The 23,079-nt window shown below is 38.7% G+C and overlaps 4 protein-coding genes across 5 annotated transcripts in view; 2 read left to right on the top strand and 2 right to left on the bottom strand.

The window, feature by feature from the left end:
* Window positions 1-453: 453 nt before the first annotated feature.
* LOC107036863 (E3 ubiquitin-protein ligase MARCH6) lies at window positions 454-7,656 on the bottom strand. 2 transcript variants are annotated; one of them, XM_015255089.1, is made up of 4 exons: window positions 7,573-7,656; window positions 5,334-7,111; window positions 3,720-4,179; window positions 454-2,542 (listed from the first exon to the last, which is right to left on the bottom strand). In XM_015255089.1, exons 2-4 carry the CDS (start codon window positions 7,032-7,034, stop codon window positions 1,809-1,811), a joined length of 2,895 nt encoding a protein of 964 aa, XP_015110575.1. In that variant the 5' UTR covers window positions 7,035-7,111; window positions 7,573-7,656; the 3' UTR covers window positions 454-1,808. The 2 variants fall into 2 exon arrangements, with proteins under 2 accessions (XP_015110575.1, XP_015110584.1); XM_015255098.1 differs by having other exon boundaries at window positions 5,367-7,111.
* Window positions 7,657-7,776: 120 nt separating this feature from the next.
* Window positions 7,777-10,339, top strand: LOC107036766 (uncharacterized protein C7orf50 homolog). The gene is made up of 3 exons (XM_015254954.2): window positions 7,777-8,312; window positions 9,060-9,249; window positions 9,867-10,339. The coding sequence occupies exons 1-3, from the start codon at window positions 8,098-8,100 to the stop codon at window positions 10,143-10,145; spliced, it is 684 nt and encodes a 227-aa protein (XP_015110440.1). The 5' UTR covers window positions 7,777-8,097; the 3' UTR covers window positions 10,146-10,339.
* Window positions 10,147-11,805, bottom strand: LOC107036833 (thioredoxin, mitochondrial). Its single transcript, XM_015255081.2, has 3 exons — window positions 11,522-11,805; window positions 11,257-11,380; window positions 10,147-10,490 (listed from the first exon to the last, which is right to left on the bottom strand). Exons 1-3 carry the CDS (start codon window positions 11,677-11,679, stop codon window positions 10,374-10,376), a joined length of 399 nt encoding a protein of 132 aa, XP_015110567.1. The 5' UTR covers window positions 11,680-11,805; the 3' UTR covers window positions 10,147-10,373.
* Window positions 11,806-13,527: 1,722 nt separating this feature from the next.
* LOC107038151 (E3 ubiquitin-protein ligase RNF220) overlaps window positions 13,528-23,079 on the top strand; it is a 125,308-nt gene continuing 115,756 nt past the window's right edge. The window contains exons 1-3 of the mRNA XM_015257102.1: window positions 13,528-13,771; window positions 14,595-14,708; window positions 15,318-15,810. Coding sequence (XP_015112588.1) covers window positions 13,748-13,771; window positions 14,595-14,708; window positions 15,318-15,810 — 631 coding nt within the window. The 5' untranslated portion in view covers window positions 13,528-13,747. The remainder of the gene's footprint in view (window positions 13,772-14,594; window positions 14,709-15,317; window positions 15,811-23,079) is intronic.

Below are 23,079 nucleotides of genomic sequence, written 5' to 3'. Positions count from 1 at the left end.
TATCATGAAGTTAAGAATGAGATTCAATAATTAAGTGCATTTTTTCGATCATTATTGCGGAGAAGCATCTGTAAATAGCCGAGGAGTAAATACGAAGATTCCATCAATCGAGATTAAGAATTTATTCAATTATCGCTCTCCTCAGTGTCAAAGTGAGGAAACATCCCAATATTCCTCCGAAAATTAATTACCAATTTGTTGCACTCGATGCCGATTCTCCACTTTTTTAATAAATATTTATTTGACTGGATTTATGAATGAGAAAGATTGAGAATATTTTTATTGGAAATGTTTTGGAATCGCTTACCATGGACTTAAGAATGATATTTCATCATGAAATGTATTCTTCGTGTCATTGTTCATAACAAAGGAGACGTTCACCAAGGATTCCATTGCGGCTTTTGATATTCCATTACTCCAGGTCGAGGAATCATGATAATGAAAGAAATTTCATTTCATTACATTATTTTATTATTAAGAATTAAAATAAATTTACAAGTTTTTCTTTCATACACGAATCTCTCGTTTCCAAGTGCAAGGGTAAACCCTTGGGAAATGAATGAGAAACAAAAGTAATGATAAAAATACTGGTTCCATTTATTCCAAGTTAAATATTATAGTAGTTTGAACTTACGTGTTTTATGTACACGAGGGAATATAATTTTCTACATAAACCATGTACCTAATTGTACAATTTCATTAGAAATTATTCCTTCTAACGTCTATGAAGGAGAAAAAAATGATATCCATTCAAAAATGTTTCAACTACTTTATTTCCAGTGACTTTTCAAAAATTTCGTTTCATTTTATGTCTCATCCTCTCACCGAGTAAATATAGATAAAATTCATTCAATTGATTACCTATTTTTGACTTTTCATTGCTTAATATAAATTTCAATTAGATCACATATTGAATTTTTTTCAATGTACTTCCTTGTTGTTTACGATAAATAAATTTCGACAAAAATATTCTACGATAATTGGGCTAACTATGGATTTTTGATCATAATTAACTCGTGATGTATCTGGGTTTTAATTGATTTACATACGCAGCTTACATAACTGAGGAGCAGCAAATGGAAATATTAATTTTTTTAAGACAATACTAGAATTGGAAGTTTCTCTCAAGTTAGTTTCTTCTAAATTATCAGGGAGTAAATCGAGCATATGAAGCCCAATTATCATATCATTTATCCATATCATTATTTCATTACAAAACACTGCAGTTGTGCGATCAAAATGAAATTGAATTCCCTCACATTTCAAAACTTTTTGAACCTCAAAATTGTTGTTATTCGATTAATCCTTTTTTTTTTAAATCAAGCGAAATGATGATAAATCGAAATTGGAAAACAAACACAGTCTTTCTGATTTATTCAGCATCACCTACATAAATATATTAGAATTATTAAAAATTGAAATGGTTAACATAAAGTTATGAAATCCCTTTTTTGTGTTTTCTCCTGAATTTTCAAGCATGACAGGATAAGAATGTACACGAAGTTAACTCAAGTCCTCCAGCTACACCGCCAGAGCTTCATCCCTTTACAATCCTCCTCTGACGTGTTTTAAAAAAATCTCAAAATCAGATATTTTAAGAAAGAGTTTGATGTCATTATTTCAAATTTGATCGTTTCCCCTGCATTTTCTTGCTTCGAAATTCCGCACTGGATATTCATAATGGATTGTTCGGCCAGAAAGTATAAACTTTCACCCAATGAACTTACTATTTAACAAACAGTTGGTGGAAAATGTCTGAGTCCTCATTTTTAATAAAAAAAAAAAGTCGTAACTCATCAAGTATTTCGTTAACTCGACCTCTGAGACTGCTGTTTATTTCGATGCTCGTAGTTGACGAGCCTCTGGCCAACAAGATACTTGTCATTCTTAATATGCTCATACAATTTTCTAAACTGTCGAATATGAAAAGTTATCAATACACAAACCGATATGATAAGTAATAAAAATGGATAAAGTCGCCGTGCAATCAGTATCTGTGTCTGTAAATTCGTGACAAATAGTGGTATAATACCATAAGCAATGGCATAAGGAATAGCAAGTGCAAGGCCAAAAACACAGATAACAGGTGCTGCTAATTCCGTGATGACAAATTTGAGATCCATCTCTCTGACACCATCGTTATACGCTTTCTCAATAGCTGTACGGAGTTTCCACTCGGGTCCCATCATTGTGATGGCAGTTGCTATTTTTGTGTATAAAACACCAAGTGCCCAATCCTGCCAGATGAATAGTATCGGATTTTGCTCAAGTGGAACACGAAGGGGTACTACCACAACTAGCTCGAGGAGGAGGCCGAATAACAGTGGAATAACACCGACTAGAAGAATGAAAGCTATTGATGCACGCACACTGACGATTGCCCAGTGTTTTATTCTATCGATAATTGCACGACGTCCGCGGGGTAGCCAGGAGAAGGCGAGGGCAAGGCCACGCGCCGCTGCCCAACACACGTAGGTGCCACAGGCTACTGTGTAGATTTCGTGAACACGTCCTGAAAACACTACCATTGTATCGCCAACACCTGGAAAAGAATTTATTTTTAATTTTTTTATTTCATCATTACAGCTAGTAATAAAATTCCAAATGATTGGGCTGTTGCATGAAATTTGTTCATTGAATAGAATTATGAAATACGAAAATTGTAGGAAAAATAGTAGATGCGTATTTATTTTCATTTTGAAAAATTACGAAAAACTGAGGAATTACAGCAAAAGCAATATTAGTGGCGATCCCAGCCCTCATATCGTGAAAAATTGCGTCGCCAGAGAAGATCAAGTGAACTATTTAACATTGGTTTTAATGGAGTTGCGGAGTTACTCATTTATGAAAAATAAAGAAATACGTGGATAATATTTTGAATCTAATTTTCATATCCAGCAATAAGCACGTTTCATGCAAAACTTACTCATGGTAAAGCACAAATTTAAAATAATTATTTCACTTTTATGATTTCAGCCAAGTAAATACTAGTCTTTAACACTTGGGTGTGAAATCTGCATAAAATAAATATTAGTGATTTCATGCTGTCAGAGTGAAAAATGAGGTAGGGTGGTCTGTTTTATTCAACTCAAACAACTCAACATCAAAACATGAATATTCAGTGACAAATTACGCAGAATTTTCAATTAATTGAAAAGTTATATATTTACTTGAATTTTGATAATTTCTATCAGTTTTCAATGAATGATTGAATTGAATTGATAGTTTTTATTAATTTTTCCATAAAATCCTGAAGTTTTAATGACAAAATTCTTTGAAATTTTAGTCGAACTACGGTGAATAGACCAATTGTTGGATGGTTAAGGGAAAGTCGAGTTTCGTGGTACGATGTAAATTAAAAGAATCACCTAAATGGGGACATGATGGGTTTCTTCATACCTTCAAAAATGTTTCAATTATCAGAAAAAAATTATTGAATGTGAAAATAACAAAACAAACAGTGACTAAATTAAAAAATAGTTGAATGCAGTCAAAACCCCTAATGTCTGGAATGATCACAAGATTACACACGAGTAATATTATCGAAAGGTGAAATAATCAGTACAATTTTCATTTTATTTATGGAATATTCAATGCAAGTTGAAATCGTCCAACCTCCGTCCAGAAATTGACGTGTTTATTACCCTATATGCGATGAAAAATGTCTGAAGAGTACCAGAAATAGCAGCCAAAAATCAATAAAAATGTGATCTACTCACTGTTAACTGGCACTACAGGTGGTAATACCGGTGGTGATGGTGCAGGAGCTCCCACCATCCACAAAGCCATGACCCTCCTTCCCAACCAAACAGGTAATGTCATGGCAATGAGACTGGCAATGACCAATGAGGCGCAGACACAGAGCAGCAGTCCAACCAGTCTCGCTGGGAACCATCTGGATCTTGTATACGGTTGATACCCTGGGGGGCCACCCCTGTGTCTCATCTGAGCAGCCGCCTGGTGCGCAGCTCCCAGATCATGCTGTGGCTCCTCGATTACAGCGTTGTCCTGATCCTCTCGCTGGTCTCTCAGGAGGTACGATTGGAGGTCCAGCATCCAGGCCACTGCCTGACACCAGCCACGAATGATCGCCTTGAGCCATGTTCGAGTGTGAGACTGCTCCAGCAAAGCTGGGAGGATCACTTGAAGGAGGAGTAACTCCAACGATAGCTCACTCACCTAAAATTTAATATCAATTAATGATTAGATATCACAATTGAATTATGGAGATTCCTGTGGGCTTCCGAAGTCACAGACCTTTTTATTGGGAGTTTTCATATGATCATTCATTCGATGCATACAAATTGCGAGAAATAATGAGGAGAATTATTGATTTTTACTGTTTTTGTAAGTTGAAAAACGGAAATTATATAAAAATGGGCATTTTAGAAAGATTTCTCCTACAATTTATCAAAAATAGATTACGAGCTGCATTTCAAATGCTCTGTCCGTTTATGTTGAAACAAAGTGATATCTTAATTGTTAATATCTTGAGGAAATTTCCACAGGCCTCAAGAACAATCGGAAAAAGAATAAATGCAGCCCCCTAAATCTACTTGTTTATTACACTCCATTCTAGCTCCCGAAAAATATACTATGTTTCAGATGATACTACTATTTTTCCGGAAGGTTCTAGTAGCATAAATTATTCCCTCGGGTAATAAATTATTCAGAAATAAGTAAGTTCCCAATGTAGTAAAAAATCAATAGCTTTCCACATCATACCTAAAAATATTCTAATGTTTACTCTCATTTTGAAAACCATGTCATTTTGTTATCTGCTTTTCTCGTGAACAGGCTTCCCTTCCTATAAACTCTGTGCAATTCATATTATTGTCTAAATTGTCGACGGGATAGCCTTCAAAATGCAATATCAATTAAATGTTCTCAAGATAGGAATTCTTAGATCAAGAATTGGTTACACCGTGTGATGTTTTTTGTTCGATCTTATGCTTTTGGATTCTAAAGAGCAATAAAAAATTTAGTTACCCCTCCCCCCTATTTCTCATTCTTCGCTTACGCAGAACGAATACAGTAGCGAAGCAGTAAAACGATTTAAGTCGATTTAGCCCTTAGCTGAGTTTTCGAGGAATATCTCCGAACCTAAGAGAGACAACGAAATTTTTGTACTAACTTTTGTACACCGAATTGAAGGCCATGAAAAGGTCATGACAAAGATTTTGCTATCTCCCTTAGATTTCGAGATATTCGTTGAAAACTGCCAAATAGTCAAGATCGACTTAAACAGTTTTACCGTTTCGCTACTGAATAAGAAGCATTGAAAAATTCCAAAATTGAGAGCCTTTGACTTCGAAGATTCACAGGCGACTCACCTTAAAAGAATATTTCATATTCGGCGTAATTACCTGAGCCTCAGTCTGGACAGTGACAGTGTACGGTAGAAATCCGGGCCATGCCCACCTGAGAATTCTCACCGGTAGCCAGAGCATGAGTAAAATTGCAGTACCAAAAATAACAGCTGAAGCAACGAGTCTCCTGGCGTGCCTCAAAATCGGAAGATGAATCATCTCTTGTATGGGTGAAAAATCAGGATCATTGAGATTCCTGAGGAACCAGAGGACTCCGGGTCTGAGGACCTCCCTCAGTAGCAAAATGAACGATGCAAAGTAGTAAATGTAAACCATGCCCACCAGCCAGTGGATGAACATACAGGTCCCAGGTGCAATTCTGAATGAGGACTCTCTGTCCTTGAGAGTGGCATCAAACATGGCCAACGAACAGATGTCGAGCCACCACCCACAGACAAGTGGTAGAACGCCAATCTCCACGACAGACAGCAGTGACACTTTCACCACGACATAGCAGAGCCCCAGAATCCTCTGAGACCGTTGGAAGCCAAAGAGTGCAGCGAGTGTATGAAGTACAACAAGAGTCCCTCCAATAACCCCATACCCACACAGAGTGGTGACGAGGCCCTCAAAGTGTGAAGCAGCAGCGTGTTCTTGTAATCCAAGTCCAATGATAGTAAAATGCCCAATGTTGTATGGACAGAAAGCAAACACCAGGATAAACAGAGTATTCAGGGAGATGACCCAGAAAACATGCTCGAGGAAGAGGAGAGAGCCATCGAGCCCCAGGAGTCTCTCCCAGGTGAGCTCCTCAGCAGGTCTGTCCCACTCCATGGGATTCCAGTTAGCTTCTTCAGCTTCTCCACCAGCTTGAACTTGATCCTGCCCCTGTGCTCTCCAGCCATCAGCAGGCTCCTCCTGAGCGGCTGGCTCCTCCCTCTGTCCCTCTTCCTCATTGATGTTGTCAAGCCCAGGATTGTCAGGATTATTGTCACCAATCTCTCTGTACAAGGGGTGATTCTCCTCGTTGTCCTGCCTGGGAGGTTCGTCTACGAATGGGGGAATGTTGTTATTCTCCCTGACATTTGCCCCTCCGAAGGGCTGGGGCACCTCTAGCAGTTCAGCCTCCTCGAGCTGGGGTGCCTCAGGGTGATTAACATCGGCTGGAAGGAGAGGGGCGTCTCGCTCCAGCCAGTCTGGACCACCAGCATGAAGGATCTGCTCTCTCAACCAGACCAGGCCGATAAAGGCGAATAGAGTACAAGTTACTACGAAGCAACCGTGAAACACGTCTGAGGAGATGTTCTCTGTTGATATCATGTCCATTGGAAGAGACATTATTTTAACGAGGTCGAGGGACCCACTGAAGAGAGCCCGATACGTTCGACAGGCTGTCAGAGGAACCAGGCCCAACCAGGCGAGGGCCACTAGGGTGTAGTGCAACCAGTACTTGACTGCTGTTACGATACTGGAGACGAGACCACCCACAACGTCCCTGATTGGGAGACGACGGGGCATGTCTGGACTGTAGATCGGAGTGAAGGAGAACCTGTGCCCACAGAGCTCGCAGTATTCCTTTCGGGAGTATCTCATCCACTGGACGAGGCACTCCTGGTGAATCCATTTTATGCTCCCTGTGCATATGCAGGGGTGGAAGAGGGGACGGTCTGCCAGACCCTCCGATCTACACACCCTGCAGATGTCTGCTAACATGTCCTCCGTCATGTTGATGGGTTTGGGATTTTCTTTTCGATTAAACCGCTTTAATTATTCGCGTTAAACTCCGGGGAAGTTGACGTAATCTAGAGAAATTGAATTTTTCTTCTTTAATTGGATTTTTCAAGTCGTTACGATTGTTCGCTGTCAGTTAATTATGCTGGATTATTTTCTGACGGAGAATGTAAGGGACGTTTTTTTATCGTTCATGACATTGAAACATTTTGCGGAAATTCAACGGTAATTTGATTACTCCACGTAGTGCAATTTTTTGTGGTGCTTGATCAAGAAAACTGTGCAGGATTTGATGGGGAATTGATGTGAGTTATTTGGAGGAGAATGATCAGGCGTTTAAGGAAATAAAATTCGCATGTGACCTTCTGACATCAGAATTATAAATCGAAAGACACGAACTAGGTTATACTTGCGAGAAAAACATTGAGACGTACTAGATTTTTGTTGTTCGAGAATTGTGGGCTAGTTTCATGCATGATGCCATTTATGATGGAATTAATGTTTCAGGTATTTTGAGGATTATTGCACTTACCGAATCGTTTTATTAGTAAAAATACGTGGGATCTAAAACTGAAAAATTGGTCGAAAAAATATTATAAGTGTACTTCCAGCTGTTTCTGTGGTGCTTAGGGGGCAAATGTCCAAACATGGCAATCGAATTTTTAAAAATCCCTAGGAAATGGTTATTTTCAGGGACTCGTGGTGGTAACACTGATCTTATTTTTCAGTCATTCGAAAACGTGTTCCAAATGGAAAATCGAGATTATCGACCTAAATTTATAAAAAATAATATGAAATTCCTCTTTTGAAATTGATTTACCTATTCTTCAGTGAAAACAAAATCCCGTAAATTCTCTTTCCGTGACAGAAAGTGTTTGTTCCGAATTTTCTACCATAAAAATAGGAAAAAATCATTTAAAGGTTAGAAACAAATTATTATCAATATCCGAACAGAAACAAACGAGCTAGCTTCATGCGTCAATGACATAAAATGAACATTTTCTCATAAAAAAAAAAAATTGTTAATCATCGAATTGATTGACATCTTGAACTAAAAATGGGGAGGAGCTCGAATAATGATGATGGTATGACGGTTGATTCGAAGAGCGAGAAAAAATCAAAAAAGAAAAAGACAAAATCAGTGGCGGATGAGAATGCCGGGGAATTAGTTAGTAAACCAGAAGTGAAGGTGAAGAAATCGAAGAGGAAAAAGTCAGAGGCATCTGAAGCTGTAGAAGAGGACGTGCCCAAGAAGGCTAAGAAGGCAAAAAAGTTCGTATCAATTTAATTAATCAAAAACAACCCTTTCGAATTAAGGGGAGATTACTATGAGTTGTAAAAGTCGCGGGCTATTGGAATGAGGTTTCTCATACATTGAAGATGGATTATATATGTCTAAAAACGAATAATTAGTGCAAAAAAATCATTTCTTTATTGTTTATTTGCCCCGTTGATGCTTAAAATGTTAAAAGAAGTCCAGGGCCTCCAATTTTTGTAGCTACAGAGGTTTTCTTCCAAATTTTTGCAAAAATCTGTGCCATAACAATTATGAATTATTTCTTCAAAATTCAATTCCTACGCAGCTAATTTTGTTCTTTTTTTAATAAAAAATTGCACCAGAAAAATGTTTCCGAAACGATCGAGAATATATTTTAAATATTTTAAGGATAATTTTCCTGCCTATTTTACATGAATGGCGCAAATTTGTATATTAAATAAAACGAAATTCGTAATTGTTATTGTACACATTTTTTCAAAAATAAAAAAACTTTGTAGTTCAAAAAGTGGAGGCCCTCGACTATTTTCAACATTTTAAGCGTCTGCAGGGCAAACGAACAATAAACAATTTTTTTTTGCACTCATTTTTCTTTTTCAGACATATAATCGATATTCAATGCATAAGAAATCTCACTTCAATAGCCCGCGACTTTTAAAACTCATAGTAGTCCCTTAACTTCCTTATATGGTTAGCGGCTATCAATTAATTCATGTAATTTATCCTACTTCATCCATTCTTAGAGAAAAACTGGATGACACAGAGAAGGCAGATAAAGAGGTTGATGAAGAGGTCGAGGGGGATGCACCTCCTAAGAGTAAGAAACCTTCGAAGAGGCAGTTGAAAAGAGAGAAGAAAGAAGCAAGGGAAGCAGAGAAGCGAGATGCCAGTAAAGTTGAAGCTATGAACAAATCTCTCGAGTATATTTCAACGGTAAGAAAAAACAATCATTGATAATTATTGAATTAATACATTGGAGAAGTTGATTGAGAGGAAAATGCAGATAATTCTGTGAATATCTTAGGAAGGAAATTTCTAGCAAGTGACAGTTTCACTTGAATTTCAAGAAATTTACACCAAAATTATTCCAAACATTTCCTTAGTCATTAAAGGTCATAACAGCAATTTTAATTAGAATTGAAAAAGGAAAGAATCGAGAGAAAAAAACAATTCTTCCACTATTTGCCAACGTTAGAAAATGTCAAGAAATTTCGTTATTGAAAATTCACAATTTGATGAAGAAATCAATAGCAACTGTAATTTTCAGTTCAATTATTTCATGGAAATTAGTAAAAATGAATATATTTTTGAATTTTCAATTAATTAAAAATTATCGTTTTCCTGCTGCTTAAAAATGAGGAATTTCATTAACTTTACAGTGTACTTTGAAATTACTTTTTTTTCCAAATCGAATTTAATATCGCTCTCCCAAAAATTACTACTAAACTGTAAATAAAATTACATTTTTTTTGGTAACAGTGGAGTTAAAGAAATGTTCGCAAAATAATCACTCCAAAATCACCACTAAAATATTCTGAATTTGTTCACAGTGGAAACATGCAAAGAGTAAATGGAAATTCGAAAAGCTCAAGCAAATCTGGCTGATGGATCACTTACTAGACGACTCGTTAGTCCCAGAGGAAGTATTCCCCACTGTACTGGAATACTTCGAAGGTTGCAAAGGAATGGCTCGAGAATTGCTCCTAAAGAAAGGTATGGACGTCATAAAAAAATACGAACGACAGCAGGAGGCCGCTGAAGAAGTCGAAGAGACTGTGGAGTACAAAAGAGCCAGGCAATTGCTTCAAGCTTTACCAACAGAAACTTGAATAGTCTCAAATCCAAAATATTTTATTTAATAAAAATTTCCAAGTTTTCATATTTTAAATCTTTTTTGTATATTCACCTCTCATGAAATATCCCAACGATTAATTTACAACGAGAAATCTTCTGGATATAAAGGGACTATGTAAATGGTTCTGTACAACGAAATAAATTGCTGTTTGAAAATGTTTTTTGGCTATTTAGATCGTACTATATTGTGAGTAACTTAATAACTATGAGTCTGCATATTTATCGACGAATTTTCGTAGTTTGTCTGTGTCCTGGAGGCCTACCATACGTTCGAGAACCTTCCCATCCTTCATTGCAATGAGAACTGGTACTGACTCGACCTGGAAATCATTATGACAGTAAATAATCGACATACCTCAACACCAACATAGTATTTACACTACAAATATAATGTAAAGTCAAGGGGAGACTATTATGAGTTTTAAAAGTCGTGGGCTGTTGGAGTGCGATTTCTCATGCATTGAAGATCGATTATATATATTTAAAAACAAATAATTAGTGCAAAAAAATTATTTGTTTATTGTTCTTTTGCCCCGCAGACGCTAAGAATATTGAAAATAGTCCAGGGCCTCCAATTTTTGAGCTACAGTTTTTTTTTCAAAACTTGAAAAAATGGGCTATAATAACAATTACGAATTTTCTTTTAATTCGACTCCTACACAGCTAATTTCCTTTTATTTAATATGAAAATTTGCGCCATTCATGTGAAATAGACAGAAAAATTATCCTTACAATATTAAAAAAATATCCTCGATTCTTTCAGAAACATTTTTCGGGTTATTTTACATGAATGATGCAATTTTTTATTAAAAAAATAGCAAAATTAGCTGTGTAGAAGTTGCATTTCCAAAAACTAATTCGTAATTGTTATAATTTTGAAAAAAAGCCTCTGTAGCTCAACAATTGGAGGCCCTGGTCTGTTTTAAACATTCTAAGCGTTTGCGGGGTAAACGAACAATAAACAATTATTGTTTTGGCACTAATGGTTCAATGTATGAGGAATCTCCTTCAAATAACTCGCGACTTTTAAACATCATAGTAGTCTTCCCTTAATAAACATTTTAATCAATTAATCAATCAATTTACCTGATAATCAAGAGCAAGATCTGTGTTCTCATCAATGTCAACTTTAGCCAACAGAATTTTCCCCTGCTTTTCCTCAATAACAGACTCCAAGCGCGGCGTTAACATACGACAAGGATTGCACCACCTAAAAAACAATTAACGTAATCACCGACATCAATAATGCAACTCATCTCAACACCCCATAAAAGTGGAATACTCCCTATAATCGAAAATAATGAAGTTATGAAATTGTCAAATGACTAGTAATCCATCCACAATTTCTTACGTTGCAAAAAAGTCGATGATAACGGGCACCTTGGAGTTTTTAACTCTCTCATTAAAATCTTTATTGTCCTGAACTTTGAATGCCGGTGAGGCAGCTGCACTGGCAAACCCCCTGGCCTCCAGACCAGCACGGATTACTTTCGCTCCAACACGTAGCATTATGTGTCAGTAATAGCCCAAACTATCTCGACTTTGCAAAAATTCAGTGCACAATTTCCCTCGTAAGAATTACAATTTGATACGAGGCGATAGGTTATCGTGTGATTCTACGCAACACAGCACACTTTTTTCGAAATAAACAATGCCATCTATCCCTGAGACAACAGCAACAGATGGATATTCTCGGGATTGTTATCATAACACAGCAATGCCATCAGTTGTTGGTATCGTACCAGCTGTAGTTATGTGCAAATTCAAATCAAAATCGGAGAGTTAGATTTTTTTATTTAAATGACATAAATTTAATTTGAATCAAGTACCTGGGTCGACTCAAATAATTTATAATAAATACTCTATTCAAACTTGAACTTGATTTCATTTGCATTTTTATTGACATCAAATATAAACAACAATTTCCTTGCACCAAATGACGACAATCACTTAGAGATAAAATTGCAATGGAGAAATTCAATTCAATTTATTCTCTTTGACGTTACAAAAGCATTCTTTGTTTTACATCCACACTGGCCTCTCTTCTCCTCCACCTGTCAGCAATATTATCCTATTTCATTTTATTTCAACTTAATTTCATATAATCTAATATAATATAATCCACAAATTTGATTTTGGACTATTAGGGAAGGGTGGGGTAAAATGGATACTTTTCACTTTTTTAAAAATATTCATAACTCATAAATATATTTATCAATTGAGCTCAGTCTAGGCTCATCACAAGGGGGAAGAATTGCCCTTTGTATTAAAAACAAATGATACAATTTCATTAGCAATTCAACAAGTCATTAAAAATTGAAAAAAAATAAAAAATGTCCATTTTACCCCATCGTTCCCTATCATATTTTGCAACTAGTATTATTCAGTCTTTATTGAGAAATCCATTGACATGTAATAATCAATTCCATATGAGAGCATTTTCATTATAAAAAATACATGGACTTATAAATTTCCACCAAAAAACTTGAAATGAATGGCAGAAAAAAAAATCAAATAAAACCTTTTATTTGACTGAAATGCATCATTCCCCTGGCTGTACGTAATGCTCGTATGTGTGACGTCTATGCAATTCGCCTACACATGAACAATTTCGAATGTGAATTCCATCGCGTGTTGAAAACCGACCCCTCCCGTTATGGCCGGCGGAAACACGCGCACACGCCACCAGCCAGTGCTGCCTGTGTTTGGATATATTGCAGCATCCGTATCAGCCGTCCGCCTCCACCACCTCCGCCGCCGTTGCCGTCGTATACGAGGGGAACGTGGGTAAGTACCCTCACTCCAATGCCACCCATTCAGTCTGCACTCGCATGTCCACGAGGTAGCTCACCGGGCCTGGCGGCTTCCTCTTGCCTATTTCAACACTGGGTTAAAATCATCTCTTCCCCACTTCCACTTCTGTCTCTATCCACCAGTCCCTCCCCAATTGATACACAACCAAGTCCACCCATACACTGACAACACCTGGGTTCAGCCTTCTCCTCTTTCTCAGTTTGTCTCTCGACACCGAGGCACAACGGTTGTCATCAGCTGCTGATATAAACATTTCATTCATTGTTGAGGTGTTAGCCACTTCATGTATACAATAAGGGGTTGAGGTTAGGTCCACTGTGTTCGCGGGATTTATCTTCGAATTTTAAAAGCCATCAACCCCGTCTCGATGAGCCAAAGCTACTTATTTTAAATAAAAAAACTACTGCGTGATTTATCATCGATTTATAGGGCCTATAATTCAACAATGGCTCGATCATTGTTGATCATCGCTTGTTTTTAAAAAGAACAATTTGAATTGTGTTGATTGTTGTGCCGGTCTAAACGTGCGTGGTGAGAGTGCTCTACTCGCGTGACAGTCAAAGCAGGTTAGGTCCTTTGCTCGGTTTGCGCGGGTATTTTAAATAAAAAGTAGTAGAGATGAATTGTTCGAGTGAGGTGAATTGAGGATACTTCATTGAATGAAGTACAGAGCGGTGGTAGCAGCGGCTCGATAATTGTCTCGAGTCAATAAGTGAAGATTGATCTCCGAATTGAGGGAGTGGAGGAGAGAAGAGCCACAGCCATGTGGAAAGACAGCGGCCCCACTGTAAATATTTGTTATTCATTAATATCTTGTTTCAATATCGAATGTTCGTGGGGATAAATTGGTGGATTATTATCGGGTAATATCTGTCGTATGTTAACGGGTTGAATCAGTGTAATTACGTGATGATAGCGGGTTGTTTAATAGTTTGATAGGTGAAGTCATGAAAGAATGGGGTTTTGCATACAGTTGGAAAGGCGGCGGGGGGGTAAAAATCAACAATCGATTAATAATGACTCGTTGGATGATTGATGAGCTTTTACGGGTGGGAGATGGGGGTGGGTGAGAATTAACGCACAAGGAGGCAATATGATTTTGAGTAACCAAATGACAATTATGCCCAAAACCACAGTTATATAATCCACGTGTACACACATTTTGGTGGGGTATAGACGAAACGTCGAAATGTAATATAAAACCAATTTGATTTTGATTTCGTACTGTAATACATTTGGATGCCCATCGTGCCGCACGATGCGGATGCCGTGACCATTGCGGTTACGCGTTTGTCCACGCAATTTGGTTTCGCGTGGCTGGTTAATGCCAAACGTGTGCGATCGATCGGCTTTGAAATTTCACAGTTGCTCATACCATTTGGAAGTTTCCCTTCCTCTCTGTGTCCTTTGTGCGTTAACACTCGATTTGACTCGTTATCATCGTTGAACAACTTTCTACTTTTAATTGATTCGGTGTCTCTATGCTGCCGAGGAGGGTAGGGGGAGGGTTCTATTCGTTTGGTTTGATGGAGAGATTGATAGTTTTGAAACTGAGAGAGATGGAAAAAAGGTGAACTGACAAACAGAGGAATTCGCCCGGTCTGTTTTAGATGGATAATTCGACATACGTGCCGAATCACCTACAACCACCGTCCCTGGTAGTATTTTCACAGGCCGGGGGTCTCCCCGACGCCTTGAGAATGCAGCGACCCTTCAATCCACAAGTTAGTTTTAATGTTCTCCCCGATTGATGAAACCTCCACCGCTGCTTTGCATGAAAAACCATCCTTCAATAAGAAATGAAAGTTTTAGTTTTGCAGAGAACTATCACTCATTTCCAATGATATTTGACACTACATCCAAAATCCCTTAGAATAAAGAATTTTTCCCTGAAAAAAATAGCACCAAAATTTCTAGAATTGAGTGACATTTACCCGAAATAAGTAATAGTATCTGAAAATGTAAAATTTTTTCTCTCTGTATGCATTAATTTTCATCCCTACAAAAAAAAAGTGATTGACAAAAAAGGGATGGGCAATCGTGCTTTGAAATTGACAATTTTTGCTTTCAATAACCGAGTTATTTGCTTTTTGTTGGTTGTCATCTAGTAAAAAACTCGTTTCCTGTACAATTCCATTAAACTTGTAACAGAGCAATTCAATTCGAAAGATAAAACGGCGGAAAAATAAAATGGAATTAAAAAATCCACATTTGCAGGCGTATTAACCAAGAATAATGATGCAAAAAGATGATTAACACCGCCCACACTGCATGCATTTTTTTCCCCCGGAATGTGAACACGGATTCATTGGCGCTATAATTTTATGCAAAAGGTGACGGATTCGAAAGATCTTCACGTACCATTCAGCACAGCGGCGTCGCTTGGCTACGGCCTCCATCACATGCTGCATCTGCCGCATCAATTTCTCCATCCCCTAGACCCACGTTTGCCATTCGGTGCATTCAGACCACTGGGTCCATCGGCATTTGCACCACCGAGCAAGTGTTTAAAAGTCGAAACTGGAAACGCAAGTGTGTCATCGGGACTCGCTAGTATTAGTTCATTGTCGGGAATGTCGAATATGTTTTCGCCGTCACTACCGTCGTCGGGTGGTGTGGCTGGTGGTCTGTCTGCTCCTGGTCAAGATACCGCACCACAGAGCCCAGCGGGTTCAGCGAGTCGTTCGCCCCTTGGCAATGCACCCGGTTCAACTACCGCATCTAACCGAGGACCAAGTCCTGACGAGGAGGATCGCGATGCCAATGCAACGCCCGGATCCGAAAACACAGAGCGGTCAACGCCCGAGGAAGGACGACCCTACAGACGTAAGTAGAAACACATCTCCAAAATAAACGATTTCATAGTCGCAAATGCCGGCAACTCGGTGGAGTAGGAAAAAGGCCAACATTTTTCAATGTTAAAAATCATTTAACATTTTCGTTTTTCAACACCTTAATTGCCGAACGATGGAGCCCATTCATTTGTAGGATCACCTTTGCGGCGTTGCCATTCGTGTGGTTTCGCGACCACACTCTTGCGACTCACAGATTTTTTTCACGATCCTACTCATATTTTCGGGGAAAATGCGGCTAATTTTGGTTTAATTGGTCTGCAGTTGGAAAGAATGGTTTCAGCGGAGATATTAATATTATCGGGGAGAAAAAATTCAGGAGAAATTACGTGGAACTTGTGTATAATCGTGGAATGGAATACTCATTTCGGGAATTTTTGCGGAAATTTGGAAAAAACTGTGAGGCAAAAGATGAATTTGCATTTTAATTCCGGAAATTTTATTGGATTGATACGTAATTTCTAATTACAATTTTGCACTGAAGGAGTGATATTCGTGAGATTTTGCGGAGGGAGTATGTTAAGAAGGGTAAATTTTCCGTGTTATTCTCGGTAAACCTCGGATTTTACCTTAGTGTGTTCGGTAATTTTTGCGATCAACCTAGGATGCATGTAAACATAGGAAGGACGCGAGCGAGACGAATAAAAATTGCGTTTTTTCGCAATTTTTTCGTGCTACGAAATCTGAATTTTTACAGATATTTGTGGAAAATTTTCGCTGAAACCAATAATTTTCATGAAAACAATATCATATATCAGGATTACGTTTTCGAACGTAATTTTTACGTTTTTGTATCCGAATGGAGGCCTCGTAATCGTTCCAATTTCTAGTTTCCAATTTTTTGTGTTTGAGTAACTAAATATGGTCTAAAAATTGTATGTATGTGGTCCTTTTTCTTCATTTTTGTCTCGAAATTTTCTTATAAAAGATCAATCGAATGTCATGAATTTTTTCGTGAATATAGACTTTAATAAGCTATTCATTGACACCAATTAAAATTTAATTTTTCATACAGATTCGGAAAAATTGATATTTGTTAAAAAATAGATTTTCCAACAATCACTCGAAAAATTATCATCAAAATGGAATTAATCATGGCTCAAAAAATGAATAACAATACCCTCTTGATTCTATCAGAATATGATGGGGGTCGCACAATTCGTTGTTGAGTTATAGCACATTTATAACACGTTTATGCGATTTGAAAGAGAAAATCGGGTTTGTCATAATTACTGAAATAATCATCAGTACATAGCAATTAAATCAGGGCTTGAAACGTATATTTCAATGTCTTCTTAATCGAGTTGAAAAATCGTGAGGACAGCATCATTGCTTATAAAGTTACGCAATGCCGTCATCAGCCTTTTACATCAAAAAATCTCTAGCTCTATTAAACTCAGATACTAGTCTATTATGTTGAATACTTATTCATATTTATTCATTGTCTCGACTAATCTCTGACAGAACCTGGGTTAAACTCTGGCTAAATTCCGAATAAATCCCGATTTAATCCCGGCTATACACTGATCGAGGTTTACCTCGATTGAACCTTGATTAACCCTGGACTGAAAACGACTTCGAGTCTTAACAGGGCCTGAATATAGAATTATTTGACAGAGCGAAATACTACGCAAAATTTTGATGACATTTCAATTAATGCTAGTACTATGGCATGAAAACAATAGAAGAAGAGAGTAGTGAAATAAGGATTTCAAATAAGAAAACCCATTCGGTAGCAAATTACTAATTTAATAGCAACAATTACGGTACTCATTAAAAAATGCCATTGTCCACTTGTTTCCATAAGACTTTTTCGAAAACTTTTTTCTCCGTGAATGGTTCGGGTATTCAGACTTTAGAGTACCGCACAGAGAGAAATATTCAATAAAAATTACGTATCTTTTCCGTAATTCTGGAGCGCAATGTGGTTGTAGGAATAAAAATCGCGGAATTTGTCCAGAGCGTTCCGTAATTTTTACCTGAATCTCCCGTAAAAAATTACGATACCGTCACTTAAATTTTCTGAGTCGGTTCCGTAATCGGTGAGGGAACTGTGAGTTCGGTAATTTTTCCTGATCATTTCTCTCTAAACATTTTCGTTTAGCTCCAAAGTTCAGTCCAATTTGGGGGATTAAAATTAGGAGAATAAAAGGAAAGTGGATTATCCATTTGGACTGGATTATAAGCAATACATTAGCGAGTTGGCAGTTGGCAGAACGGATCGTAGTTGTCGACGAGATGCGCACACACGTATACGTGAGGCTTTGGCGATTGTTGAAGGGGGATGGAGGGGGTAGTTTGGGTAACGTTTTGAAATGGGGTGACTGAGGGTGGGTTGGTCGAGAGGGTTTTGTGGTGGTTGGGTGTACAGAACGATATACTCACCAATATTTCAAGCTCCGCGGTGAAACGGACGTAATATGATGTCGAAATGAAACGTGTCGAGCGAAACCAGTCGATACCTATACCCGCAGCGATGAACGAGAGAGGTGCAGTTGGACAGGAGTCGCGTGGGTTTTGAATACAACGTTGGGCCATTTTAGTTCCACAGTTTACGCAGTGATTGCATACATGTAAACGTGTGTGTGTGTATCCACGGAAGCGCTGATATTTGTCAGAGAATTGATAACGCGAATAAACCCCACTTTTGTTCTCTTCCACTTTCATTCCCTTTCTATTTTTCCTCTAATTCTACGAATCAGACAAAGCATCCGGAAATTATTGCCTCCAATCGAGGGGTATTTTATCCTCCTCTATTACACACTTTTCGTTCTGTTTATGCTCATGTAATTTTACTTTCGACAGACATTGAGCTCATTATTAAAATAAACCTCAGAATGCATGGTCACGTCAACGTCTGTATCTAGCCGTAGTCACGTTGATTAACCAACTGTCATGGCTGTCAGGGATTTTCGCATCCCTTGCAGCAGTCCGGATGATTCAAATTGTATTACCACTATATCCAACAATCATTCTGGAATTATATCACTGCGGTGAGTCCAAAATTTCCGTTGAGCCACATATCCACTGAATCATGAATTTCGTGTCAAGTTTTCTCTGACTGACAACTTTCTTTATCCGATCAATTTGGAACTCCTCTCTTTAAAATGTGAAATGATTCATCGCATACTGCTTGATGGGAATGAACATATCATCACAGACTGAATTCCTCTTTTTTTTTCAATGCCGATGCGACGGCTGTTTTGCAAACAATGGAGAGCAGAAGTGACATGTCAAACGATAATTACCCCCGAAGAAAAAACATTTTCAACACTTTTTTAATTGCCTCCTGCAACGCTCTGTGCTCGTTATGTACCGTCGCCTTTACCGCGTCAAAGTGAAAAAGAATGCTCCTTTTTTTTGGGTGTCGACGTGGCGCGAAGGCGAGTTGTCAAAAAAAGAGGAAACAGCCACTTTCAGGGGGTCACAAACTCGACGTGTGCCTCAACGGTCGGCCGTGGTGGGGGGCGGGGGGAGGGGGGGGCGAGGAATGACCAATTTGATTATCAAATAATTTCGTAGAACGTAATGGCAAATCGAGGACAGCCCTGCGCCAACGTATATCGCCCTAAGAATATAAATGAGGCTAAGTGCTTTTCTACTGCATGACAGAATACCACGTTTCAGAATATACACGCGTACGTGCGTCCAGCCACCGCCAATTTTCCTCCCCGGTCATCTCTAACCTCCCCCTTTTCCCCCACTTTTCTCCCCTGAAGTGACGTCCACAATATTGATCTCAAATTCCTGAAATCGATGGTCATTCTTCATACCGCCCACTGCAAATCCATGCCATCAGTGGATTTGAAAATGATGTATTTAGATGAGTTTCGTTTTGTTGGTGTTCGCATTTGTTCTGCATCCCCTTCCCTGGAGCGTGTCGTTTGGCATTTTTCTCCCTAAACCCAGTATTTCATTTTTTTTTTTCTACCGATGTTGTTTCTCGCTCTGTTGGTGAAATGTAACACGAGACTCATTATGACGATGAAACGTTAACGAGCCGACGTTCGAATTACCAGCATCACAAACGGAAATTATTGAATTACACGTGTGTGTTCACATTAACATTTCTTTTTTGATACTCTGGTAAATTCATATCCACATTATATTCCACAAACGATCTCCCTTTCAATATTTACTCATTCAATCCTCAAATATTGATAGTGGGTTTTATATTTAGAGATATTTCAATGCAAAATCAAGTCGGACACTTGGATTTTCCGCGCAAGGTTAAAAACAAGTTTGCGTCGGGTGCTCCTCCTATCGTTTCTCGTGACTCTGAGGACTTTTGAGTAGCAACTGAGGGCGGAGCAGCGCTGGCGCGTTGCATGTACGAACATCGTCTTGAAAGTACATTTCAACCCCTTTCCCCCTGCAATTCCACCCCTCGCCACCATAGCAAAAAGTTGGCTACTGTTTCCACCTGCTGCAGACTTGCGCGATTTGTCTGACCATTTTCCCTCAGCGCCCAAGATCGTCACTCTGTCGCTCCCCTCAGCCCTCTCCCACCGCTAGAGACATATACACGGATTTATCCAGAGGCAGGCGTTCGCGAGAAACTCACCGGCTAGAAATAGTAAGCCCCGCCTCCTAGAAATCCTTCCCACACATTTTCCTCCTCATCTCTTTCCACTTGTGCTCAATGTATACGACTTTATCCTCCTCTCTGTGTTCCAACAGTTGTAATAGCAGCAAGTGAGTACCTTGAGGGGGGTCTAGGGCGTGGTAAGAGGGAGGAGTTGCCACCTCACCATCTCCAGAGGGTCATTTTCCATGTAAGCCGGAATGTTGGTTTTATTGTATGACTGCTGTACAGACACTTTGGCCAACTCCAACCCCACAACTTGATTTTTTTTCTTCCCCACTTCCCTTTGCCCTGCAGTTTCTCTCTCTCTCTTTTAATTGGGCTCATGCCAGTACAGAGGATACCTCATACCTGACATTGTTAGGTAGACAATGTTACCCGCAAGGCTTGTCGGGACATGTCCAATGGTTGTTCAACCTCTTCGTCGAGGTGAAACAACGTTATTTTCCAGGGGAATACGTATACATGTGTCAACGCGTGCTACGTTTTATAGTAAACGACGGGGTTACGCTTGACTCGTGACAGAAATTACTAAATGGTCATACGAAATGTGGGGAGTATGGGGGGAGGTGTGTGTGGAGAAACGATGGTGGATGAGGGAATGTGTTCCAGAGGTTTGGGACTGGGTTGGGAGATGAGGGAGAGACCCGATGAGAGGTAGATTGAAGTGCAGAGGTGTGGAACGTAGAGGGCATGAGAGAAATTTCTCTTCCTCTCCTCCATCCCACCGTTTTGGTGCTGCGCCTCGTGCGCATATTAATCTCTTCAAACCGCACATCAGCCTACATCGCCTCGAATCCTCTCGTTCGGTGGGCTACGCATACTTGTCTCACTCGGGCACGGCTAGAGGGGCGAGAGAGTACAACTGGGTAACCACCTACATAACGCCTGTGGCAAATTGGCAAATCTGCCTGTGGCTCCAAAACCAACCTCTTCCTCTCTCTTACACACTGGGGTTTGTCCTCATCCCCCTGCGAGCCACATCGGTGCATTCTCCTCGTCCTCGATGTTTCGGACGTATGCTTCGAGAATCGTTCACGATTGTCAACGGAATACGTGACTGGCACTGCTTGGCTGATGTTCCAGCATCATACGGTCACCTTTGCATTCACCTTTGATGTATTGAATTTTCTTCTGTCGTGTCTTGATTGGCTTTTCGGGGGGTGAGTGACGGAAATTACGGGAATCATGTGAACATTGATTAGATTTTGATGTGGTTAAGGGGAGACTACTATGTGAGATTTATCATGCATTGGAGATCTATTATACATGTCTTAAAACGAATAATTAATGCAAAAAATTAATTGTTTGTTGGCCATTTGCCCCGCCGACGCTTGAAATGTTAAAAATAGTCCATGGCCTCCAATTTTTGAGCTACAGAGGTTTTTTCTTAATTTTTGAAAAAATATGGGCATTAACAATTACGAGATAGTTTTTCGAAGTTCGACTCCTACCCAGCTATTTTTTTTTAAATAAAACATCGCACCACTCATCTAAAATAGCCCAACAAAATGTTTCTGAAAGAATCGATAATATATTTCAAATATTTTGAGGATAATTTTTTCCCATTTTACATGAATGGCGCAAATTTTTATATTAAACAAAACGCAGTTAGTTGTGGAGAAGTTGAATTTCATAAAAGTAATTCGTAATTGTTATTGTACACATTTATTCAAAAATTTTGAAAAAAAAATCTGTGTAGCTAAAAAATTGGAGGTCCTGAACTATTTTCAACATTTTAAGGCAAACGAAGAGTAAACAATTAATTTTGTCGCACTAATTATTCGATTTTAGACATTCAATCTATCTTCAATGCATGAGAAATCTTACTCCAACAACCCGCGACTATTAGAACTCATAGTAGTCTCCCCTTAAAGGGAAACGGAACCCCTGCGTTTATATGAATCTTTAGAATTGTGTTTTCTCCTGCAGTTATTATTTTTTATCCATTAAACTACTTTACTGACTCAACAATGTGATAATCGAGTCGATAAAGTAATTTCATAGATAGAAATTAATAATTGTAGGAGAAAACACAATTCTGAGATTTGATGTAGACAAAGGGGTTCCGTCTCCCTTTAACGTAATCTGCGGTTTCGTATTGACCGTTGAAATTTTTTTTACCGGAAGTTCTGGTACACTTGGTAATTTCTATCCAACTTTTCTCTCCGTGTAACCTCACTTCCAGGTTTAGATTACACATTGACAAAAAAAATGACAAGTACTTGAGGATCCGCAATCTGGGAAATAGACAGAAGAATTGATCATCCACTTTGATTCATCTCCTCCGATGTAATTGCATTCCTATTCATCCTTGAAGTCTTCATCCACCTGCTGTTTATTCGATTTCCCTCTGGGTGTTAAATTACTCGTTGAATCTTTTTCCATTTTCCAATTGAAATGTGTAGTAACAGGTGTTGGAATGCTCGTGCAGGAGAGATGTTGAAAAGAGGAAACCAGACAGAAATCACAGATGCGGTTTTGCGGTGAACATTTCTAACCGCCGAACACTAAAGTTCGAATTGAACTGTCACCATCAGTGCAAGCCACCAATGCTGGAGTGTGTGACCGTTTCGATGTATGCGCAAATCCAGGGAACGTTAAATGCGTTTTCGTTCATAATAACTGCGGTCACCAGTGCAGGAAATTCTCTAAATG

Source organism: Diachasma alloeum, unplaced genomic scaffold (genome assembly GCF_001412515.2).
Source record: "Diachasma alloeum isolate Michigan unplaced genomic scaffold, Dall2.0 Dall_scaffold_00176, whole genome shotgun sequence".
NCBI classification, from domain to species: domain Eukaryota; kingdom Metazoa; phylum Arthropoda; class Insecta; order Hymenoptera; family Braconidae; genus Diachasma; species Diachasma alloeum.
This window is presented reverse-complemented; position numbering and strand designations above follow the sequence as displayed.